A 10,367-nucleotide genomic window follows, 5' to 3' on the forward strand; every position below is an offset into this window, starting at 1 on the left:
GCATGATCGTCATTAATGTGCATTTTTTTTTAAGGATAGATCGACGAAGGTATGAAAAACCCAACTTCAAATGAGTTATAATGAAGCTCGATCATAGAGGCTTTTTGGCCGCATTTCAGTCGGCACCTGAGAACTCAGTGCAGATCAATGTGGCGCAGACGTTAAAATAGTCAAGCGAAAATATCATTATACTTCGGGGATAACAGCATGAACTTCAAATCTGTTGGAAAACCGAAGCAGAATACAGCAAGCGTGCGGTCTGCATGTACCGTGCATCCGAAAAGAACCGATTTGAGGCCATCTAAGAGTAGTGCCCACAAATCGCTCATTGCTGACAATACATGTTTTCCAATCCAAATAGTGGTGTTTTGATCACCATCCGGTACATTGGTCTTTTAATTAGCGACGTAAACTGTTCTGTTGTACGTTTGGTTTGGTTTGTGGGTTTTAACGTCCCAAGCAACGTACAATATATGCCATGGAAGACGCCGCAAAAATTTGGACTACCTGGGGTTCTTTAATGTGCACGCACTGACACCGCACGGTTATCCGAAGCAAATACTATGCTTCAGTTTTTGTTTTTAATCTTCGAAACGTTAGCAGGAAATAAAAGTGTACATGTGATATAGGCATATTAGCCGCCGGCGTTTTGAAAATGTGAGGTGGATGTGTTATCGGGCCAAGGAGCGAGAAAGACGGGAGATAAATGGACAGAAGACTGCCGCGGACAGATATACTGCCAGCGGTCTGCGCTTGCGGGAAAGGAGAGTGAACTAAACACACAAAAAAGAAGCGATGCGGCGAATATAAACAACACAAAAGACTGCCGGAGAGATATACTGCCAGCGGTCCTCGCTGGGGAAAGGAGAGTGAACTACACATACACAAAAAGAGGCGATGAGGCGGCGCGGCCGCCGACGGCGTCCGCTCCCACCACGATCCCGCGCAGGCCGGGGTTTCCCATGGGTATCGGGTTGCTGGTAGGTACATCGTACGTACTCGAGGAATACGAGCAGGAACACGCGAGCGCATGGCCCTCGAAATCCACTTGAGGTGTTACGCTGCTGCCGCTGTGGAAACAATGTAGAAAGGGCGCCGCGGTTCCGTAAACTGTTTGCACTCATACCGCCTTGCTAGCGTTGCGTTGCCGCAAAGCGGCAGCAGATTGCAAGGCGCCGGACTGACCGCGCTGTCTGTAGTTGTGTGACAAATACCGCTGTTAATAATTTTTTAATTCTATGTGGGCCAATTTGAAAACGTTGACCAGAAAATATTCGTTTAGCGCATGCTCGACACACGCACACCCACATAAAAAAGGGCAAAAAAAAAAGACGCTAAACAACAGTATTAATTAAGCGGAGAACTAGAGACGCCACTGTTAAAAAGTTAAATTGGTTCACAGGAAGGGAAAGGCGCAGTAACTGTCACACTTGCTTTGTGGACACCCGAACCGCGCCGTAGGGGAAGGGAGGAGGGTGGGAATGAAAGTGGAAAGAGAGAAAGAGGAGCCGTAGTGGAGGGCTACGGAGTAATTTCGACCACCTGGGGATCTTTAACGTGCGCTGACATCGCACAGCACACGACGCCTCTTCGTTTCGCCTCCATCGAAACGCAGCCGCCCTTACGGCGCGGTTCAGGTGTCCACATAGCAAGTGTGACAGATACTGCGCCTTTCCCTTCCTGTGAACCAATTAAAAAAAAATTAAAAAAGAAACGGCAGCTGATTGCAAATCGCCACTGTCCGCAATATGCGCTTTGCAATCAGCTGCCGTTTCTTTTTTAATTTTTTTTTAATTGGTTCACAGGAAGGGAAAGGCGCAGTATCTGTCACACTTGCTATGTGGACACCTGAACCGCGCCGTAAGGGAAGGGATGAAGGTGGGACGCCAGTGGAAAAATCCCGTGCGCAAAAGTGGAGAGACTACGCGTTTTGACAAAACTGCATGGCAGCATTTTGTGACGGTGAAGCTGCTATTTTGAAGTTATGCATAGGGTAATTTGTCAGGTGCATTGTTTTATACAGAAAAAAATAATAATTGCAGCGGTTCGCATGGTATCTCCACTTTTGCTCACGGGACATTAGCATGGAAGTGCTACTGGCAAGAAACAAAGAAAAAGATTCAAAATGATGATGGATGTCAGTATACATATACTGCCGCGATAGAACCAAAATAAGGGATAATATTAAATAACTCAAAATATAATAACAAGAAACAAAAGAAAGCCCAACATCCTTCACTTGTTTGTGTTTTGTAAGCGAGTACGTGATTCGGAATGACATGAATCATGGACGTACGAAAGGAAAGGAAGAGCAAAGCGCACGGGCTTGTAATTGACATGTTATCGCTCCACATCATAGAGCTAATACACAATTCTATCCACCCGGCAGCCTACAAATAAAAATAAAAAATAGAGTGGAGTGGAAATCAAGACTATAGACGGGACTTGCGCTTTTATGCACTTTCACCATTTTCAGGGCTGACTGCTAGCGCCATCACACGCACCCTATAGTTTGAGTGAATTTATGCTTTACAAGGCCTACTAGTCTTCCCAGCTTTGCTACAGCGCACATGTTTTGTCACTTTGTTTGCGAGTCGTGTACCAGCGTGGTCTCATTCTCGTGGCTGACAAAACAATGTTTGCGTCCGTTAATTATATCGAAGACAAGCAGCGGGCAATTTTGCCCGTGTCCCTGATACGGAATTTTAAACCAACGAACTGTGATGACTTTGACAAGCATAAGGTATTTCAAGCCTATTGGATAGATGAAGATGGCGAGTTCGAGAACTTCTATCCCGCAAATGTGACAGCGCTCGCCGGTGAGGCATCATTTATTCTTTTTGTTTGCAGCACTGTGGTGCATTGTGTCTTCGCTTTATTACAGCTGTAGCATAGAATACCAGCGGTCATGAGGTCTCGATTTGGCTGTGCGTTCTGCGCCAGTTGAAGGAGCACCGCGCTCTAGTTTTGGTTTTACTCAGTGCACATGCGCCTGCCTCATTTCTGCGTTCGTTTTGCAAAAATGCTCGGGTAGTGCAGAACGATGTCATGTTTAACAGATATTTATTCACGAGGAGCGATAGGCGAGAAACCAAGAACTGCTCAGGAATTGCTAAATGCAGTTGATTTTTCGCTACACACCCGACTTGAAAAACATTTTCATATATTTTAGCTTTTGATGCGGGTCAGATCATGCAGCTTTGTACGGCAGAATTTTTTTTTTTTAAGAATTGAAAGAAAATGTGGAACTGTAATTTTTTTTTAAATCCTGTTTCAGTAGTTCCGGAAATAGCCGGTTTGCTTCCCTTTGTTGGCTGTTAGCTATATATAATTACTACAGGGGCTGAACACCTGTTAGCTTTCACAAATGAACCAAGTATTAGTACAAGCAATAGGAGGTTAAGCAGAGCAGTATATTGCCTTTCATTTCTGAAATTTTCATCGAGATACTGTTTCTTTAAAGCAAGAAAACAATTCTTGAAGTTGAGCTCTCTCGCTGCAAGTCGCTTTGTCTCCTAACGTCTCTTCGCCTGAGTGCAAGGCGCTGTCGTCACTGTTACCAGGCGTTGTTGTTCTTAAGTGAGGTCTGCACTTCAGGCAAGCATTGAAAGAAGAGCAGTCGAACAGGTGTTTGTGAGAACCTGCTAGCTGGGTGGGGCATGCAAGGGAGTCATGCCTTTGGGGAGGAAGATAATTTTTGAGTGCTTTTTAAGGTGTTGTTTGTGCTCCGCGATCACGAGGTTTTGTTTCTGTAGTTGGGCTTTGAGCTCCGCATTTTCTCAAGCAAGCGAAGGTGATCGCGGCATCCAGCTCACCTGTTTTTAAGCAGGCTAGGAGAGGAAGCCCTAGTTGCCTTGGCAATCTCCTTAACTATTGCCGCACTAATCTTCAGTGATTCAAAAGCAGTATTCCGCAATTTTTCACGAGGCAGAATTCACACGCCTGCTTTCAAAATTCTCAATTCTATTCATCCCCTGACCAGATAGTTGAACTGCTATGGGTACTTGATCATGCGGGCACCCTGTGAATGTCCCTTTTGTGTGTTGTCATGCAGAGAGTCTCAGAGACCTGGTGACTTCCTTTAAGGCCTCAAGGGCCGCAGTGCCAAGGCTGATACTTGGCAAAGTTACGAAGTCTAGTGAGGTAAGGCGTTTTCTGACATCATATGACCAGATTTGCTCAGAACTGTACTCAGGCAGTACATAACAGTTTGGGCATTTGTTAATTGCAGTTTTATTTGTTATGTGGGCCAATAGGACAGTGTATTTTTTAAAGCAGCAGCACATGCATGCAACACTCAGATTATGAGGATGCAGGACATGATTAAAGGGTTCAGCAAGATGAAGCCATCATGTGCAGTATTCAGATGCATTTGACTGTCTAATGAGTAAGTATAAGTGCATGAGCAATATCTCTTGAGATTCATTTTATTATAGTAGTATAATTAGTTGTGTCTTCCCTGAGATGCATAAAGGTGCTTGCTGATTAACGATTTTGCACTGTAGGGTCATTGCAACCTGGCTACTTTAGGCATAACCAGCATTGCTACTGAGCAAAATTGATTGAAAAGAAGGCAGATAGATTGGCTGACAACAGACTGTAACGGTGGTGGCAGAACGTATGCGGTAGCTAATCAAGTGTGGCATCATCTAATCAAATGCACACTAATCTGTGAGTGATTTGCTTTCTTCCAAGGCCCCACAGGGCCTCACTGAAAAGGAGAGGAAGAAGCGCAAACGGGAGGCAAGTCGCCTTGAAATGGCAAATATTCTCAAGGCGTTCAGAAATGTGGACACTCCTGAGAAGGTATGTTATGTTCACAATTTGTCTTGTCTCCATGGTAGTCAGTAAGGGGCAGTGTTTGTACAAAAAACAGTCTATGCCTTTCTCTCTATGCCTTTCACATGCTTGCTGTGACCCTTATCTATGTCATGGATTCAGTTACCGCTGGTATCACTACATATCTTTCCTTCAAAAGCAGCACCACATTGCGACGGTCTCGATACCTATGGTGGATGACATGTCCTAATTCTTCATTCACAGCTTGAAGACGAAGGTGCCTGTGAGCCAATGCGTCGCATGCTTGACAAGGAAATTCAGGTTAAAACTGAAAGTCCACAAAAGGTGTGTGAAGCAGAAGTTCGGGGCTACCTCGACAAGATAGGAGAGCTTGAAAAAGAGCTCCTTGAAGAAAGGAGCCGAAACAAGAGGCTGTGTGATGCCTTACTTGATAAAATTGGTGAGTGTCAAGACTTGAGGATCTGTTTCGTAAAGAAAATGCATACCAGTCTTAATTTCCATGAACACTTGCATGAATATGGTGCGTTTATCGTAGTCTGCAGCATTTTGCTAATTCTTCCTGTGAAGATGATTGGCTACTTTTAATTGCCACCTTGTAATTTGTTTAGCTGTGACGAATCCTCTGTTCTCAGCTTTTGCAATTTCACTGAATGTGTTCAGGACTCATTGTGGCTGCTTGGTTGAATACTCAAGTTAGCACATATGTTTGCTTTTCTTCGCTCTATTATTTCAAGTGGAGAAGTGCGCGTTTAGCGATGTCATATCAAGATGCACCCATCTGGGACCTTTGCCTTGACATGTATGCGCTACACACTGGGTAGCTCGTACAACAGGGCTAATTGATGACTAGCCTCGAACAAACATACCTGTTTTATGTTTTCTGTTGTCCCTTATATCCTATAACCGAAAAATATCAACTTCGAGACTGCAAGTGCAAAAGCACTGTGTAAAAGTAGGGATGTCTGCAAAGATTGTGATGTGCTTATCCACAGGCTATTCATTTTAGTAACAGTCATGACCATTTGCATATGTGCTTTTTAACATGGCACTCTGTGAAGAGGCAGGTTGTGTAATCTGGTAGAAAAAACACTGCGTACACCAGTCACTCCTTTTCAAGCGCACGGTGCAAAAAGGTGGTGTCATGACTGGCTCACCGCGTGCTTTTACTGACGACTCATGGGTAGATGGATCGTCGACTGTAGCAAAAACGAAAAGAAGTATTCAGATTGCTTAACTTGTATATGATTACCAATTGGATAAGAGCAAAATACAAGTCCTTTTCCAGTCCTGTTGGTTTACATTCTTTCTTGTCCTTGTCCCATTTGCACTGTTTTTCTGTTTCAAATATGGCTACGAATTAACTAGCCCAAATCAACCTACTCCTAGGGATATAAGGATTATATATTTCCTCTGAGTGCTGTGTAAAGCAGCTTGTGATTTGTTTTCATTGAGTCGTTCTTGTGCTTCATCTAGTACTGTCTTATTTGTGCAGAAATAGCCCGTGAGGCAGCAGAGCCAGCCGCAAACAGGGACGGTGTCATTGCCGAGTTGCTTGTTCCGGAGGCCCCTTTTGCAGGCATGTTCCTTCCCCTTCTGCTTTCTGATTTCTGAGGATTTGCTACTTAAATCAGGGTGCCTAGCAACCGGGTAAACCAGGAATATTGAATAGCCTCGACAAAACTGACAAGAACCATTTGCAATGGCAAATTTCCAATATTTACTCGCATAATGAACCCCTCGCATTATGAACCCACCCCCAGTTTTTTTGCTGAGAACTAGAAAAGAAATGTAGAAAGTGTTGGTCTCTAATGCAGTTTTGTTTTGTGCTGTTGCATTCCACAGTGCATTACTTGGCAGTGTGCAAAGGCGCTGCGTAGCACCAGCACCAGATAGCACTGTGTACTTTACCTTTTGTCGTTAGCTCTTGAGGGAAGGAGGGGGAGGTGGGAGCAACTTGGTTGAGTGCCAGTGCTTGTCTGGTTGTGCAAGCCTCGTTTTCACCATGTTCGCTTTATCATGCCGCGTTTCGGGTGGGTGCTGTCCACTGCCACAGTTGTTAGAATGCATGACAGTGGAAACGTCTTTTCAAGCTCACGGTGCAAAAAGGTAGTATCATGACTGGGGCTCACCGCATGCTTTTACTGATGACTCATAGGTAGATGGATCGACAACTGTAGCAAAAAAAAAAAGAAGTATTGGGATTGCTTAACTTGTATATGATCACCAATTAGATAAGAGCAAAATACCAGTCCTTTTCCAGTCCTGTTGGTTTACATTCTTTCTTGTCCTTGTCCCATTTGCACTGTTTTTCTGTTTCAATTATGGCTATGAATTAACCAGCCCAAATCAACCTACTCCTAGAGATATAAGGATTACATATTTCCTCTGAGTGCTGTATAAAGCAGCTTGTGATTTGTTTTAATTGAGTTGTTCATCTAGTACTGTCTTATTTGTGCACAAATAGCCCGTGAGGCAGCAGAGCCAGTTACTAACAGGGACGGTGTCATTGCTGAGTTGCTTGTTCCGGAAGCCCCTTTTGCAGGCAAGTTTCTTCCTCTTCTGTTGCTTGATTTCTCAGGATTTCCTACTTTAATACTCATTTCTCTTTTGCACTGTGCCCGTAATCAGTCACTGGAGATGTGAGAAAATGCTATCCAAATACGCAGTATCATAGTCTGTCTCTGGATGTTTGATACAGGCATTTAGAGGTTTTAATTGGAAATACAGTTATAGCTAGTTAATTCGAACGTGATGGGACCGGGAACAAGTTAATTATACGATTTTCAAATTATCGAATGGCCTCAACAAAACTGACAAGAACCATTTGCAATGGTCTTAATTTTTTAATGCAAGCACTTAACAGTTTTGTGTTTTCTTAATGTATAGATGCAAGTGCAAATGACATAGAGGTCTCAACCCCTGCTGCAGGGAATACAGAGAACAGCGGTAAGTCTTCATATTTCCTGCCTTTTTTAATTTAATAATCACAGATCTATGTTATTTTCAAAACTGAAAGATGCCATTGAGCTGCCGTAGGATTTCCGATTTCTTCTGTATCAGAATAGCTTTCCTTTTGAAGCGAACATCATACTTTGCATGGTGCATTGCCATCGTGCCAAATGCAAAACAGAAGTAACCGCATTAATCTACTGCGAAAGATGCGACAAGCATGTGATAAAAGGTGACGTAAATCTGAGTACACGTCTACTATGAGCAAAAAGCAGAACGTTTTGACATTGGATCACTTGGGCTTCCCTGTTTTGTTTTCAATGAAAAAAAGTATGCTTGGCATATAGAACGAAGGAGTAACGATTAACTTCGCATATTTCAACATGGACTGCAATGAAATTCAAAGCGGACCAGCGAAAATAAAATGGGCAACGAGATAAAACATTTGTTCACATTTCATTCTGCGTATTAGAGCAAAAAGTCTGGGCCCAGGCCCATGCAGTGGAGACGAGAGGAAGGCAATGCAGTGGCTGTCACAGAAAGAGCGTAAAAATGAAAATAACGGTGACTCAGCGAAGAGCAAGTCAAGTTCCTCAGCAGTTTTTCAGCAAGTTTGAGTGAAGAAACATTAATGAGAAGTGAAATGCATGAAAGCATATACAAGGAAATATGAGTAGAGGACTCTTAGCACAATGCTCTCTTTTTCCAGTGGCCTGTAATACTCCATTTGACTGTTCCATCCATTGAACGTTTGAGAGCAGCACAATAGGGGTGCAGAAGTTCCTCTTCACATATCATTTCTTTCATAATTTGCGGGCTTTCTTCAGAACATGATAAAAACGCCATGTGTGATATATCTGCAGAATATAATTTATGTAGATGTTCCTGACTATGCTGCAGCTTGCATATCACACTTGGTGTCTGCAGCCAATAATATTTTAAAGGTTGATAAATATACACGGTCAGTCAAGAGGAAAACAGAAAATAGAGTAACTCAAGTTTAGTACCAACATTATTTATCTGGTTCCAATCTCATATGAAGTGCCTGGCAGTTAAAGCCTTGGCTCAAATTGCATAGGACGACATTTATACGAAAACATCACAATTACTCGAGAGTGGTAGGTGAATTGTGCAAGAAAAATAGACACTTTTCATTAGAATTGTCACTATTTCTTTTTTAAATGTCCTAAGCCAGAGCGTTTCACTCCTGTGTTTCATAGCCAATGTGTTGCTTTAGGCTACAAATCAGCAAATCAGTTTTTGGAATACCATTGTTTGCTTGCAAATTAGTTAATCTACTGGATTATTTGCCATGGTCCTTAACCAAGGGCTGTAATATTTCCAGACCTGCTACTAGTGTTGCATTATAACTGCTCATTACTTACTCCTCATAATGCTTTTTGAACTTAAATATCGCTTGTCGCCTGTTTGTCTTCTTTAGTACATACTTGGCTACTTGTTAGAAGCAGGTGCCATGCATGTTCTTGTCAGCGCAAAAGATATTCTGTGCACCACTTGCTAATGGAGTCCAAACAAGTTATCTCATTTTGGACCTCTGTTTCTCACTTTCCCTTTCAGTCAACATGGCCCATGAGGAAAGTCGGGCAGAGGTTTCCCGTGTTCAACTGTTTGAAGTCGTCGGGAGAAACGTAAGCCGTAAGCCCCTAACAAAGCTAAAAGGGTGTGACTTTTATTAGTTAAAGAGCAGTATTTCTTAACATGCTAATGTTGAATGGTGTGACCTGTTTTATTTATCTTACTTATTGCAGTTACATGGCCTGCAAAACTAAAGCTGCACTTTAATGCCGTGTAGTGCTAGCACAGACTTCATATATCATACGAGGGAGATGTAAGCGCAAAGGAGATGAGCACAAGGGAGGAGGAGACAGGAAAACACACTACTGGCAACTGATTCTTCCACACACAATATATAGGGACATCGTCACGCTACCTATCAGCTCTGGAAATGTCAGAAGGCAATGTAGTTATCTAACAATAAATTCCATGTTTAACATAGGGTTACCTAAAACCGATAAAAACACCGATCACTTTTTAAAAACAAAATGACGTGCTATAAAGGGCCAAAGTAACAAAATAAAACAAACAATAAAATACATATTTAACATAGGGTGAACTAAAAATGATAAAAACACCGATAACTTTAAGAACAAAATGACACGCGGTGTAAAGGGCTAAAGTAACATATTGGAATGAATAAGCAGAGAGCGGAACTTAAAGGCATAAAACTAACCCCGAAACCTCGAAAAATAGTGCAACATCCTAAACGTTCTTGAATGTTTTAAGCACCAAGCACCTTGTGCCACCGCAAAACAGGCATAGAAAACTTCTATTGTGATTGGGACCCAGTGATATGTTGAGAAGTGACGACCAGATAAAAAGCATGCGAAAACATAAAACCATACCAAGCACATGTAACAGCGTAAGCATTCACCAACGGTTTCGTCTTCTGAATACACACAGTATATAGCAGCACAACTCATGCTCTTGTTTTTTGTTCAGCCAAATTTTTTCAATCACTCGGCATCGCTTACACAATTTTGGCCCTTTTTTCTAATCCAAAACGCTTCCTTTAGTTCACAGACAACAGGTTCGCGGCT

General features: G+C 42.6%; 1 protein-coding gene across 1 annotated transcript; it reads left to right on the forward strand.

Annotated features, from left to right (window-relative positions):
* Positions 1-2,635: 2,635 nt before the first annotated feature.
* Positions 2,636-6,411, forward strand: LOC146170756 (BEN domain-containing protein 5-like). Its single transcript, XM_084586799.1, has 5 exons — positions 2,636-2,819; positions 4,055-4,143; positions 4,696-4,806; positions 5,044-5,239; positions 6,293-6,411. Exons 1-5 carry the CDS (start codon positions 2,636-2,638, stop codon positions 6,409-6,411), a joined length of 699 nt encoding a protein of 232 aa, XP_084442925.1.
* Positions 6,412-10,367: the final 3,956 nt, after the last annotated feature.

Source organism: Amblyomma maculatum, unplaced genomic scaffold (genome assembly GCF_055883805.1).
Source record: "Amblyomma maculatum isolate TAMU_Amacu unplaced genomic scaffold, ASM5588380v1 scaffold_54, whole genome shotgun sequence".
Classification (NCBI taxonomy): Eukaryota; Metazoa; Arthropoda; class Arachnida; order Ixodida; family Ixodidae; genus Amblyomma; species Amblyomma maculatum.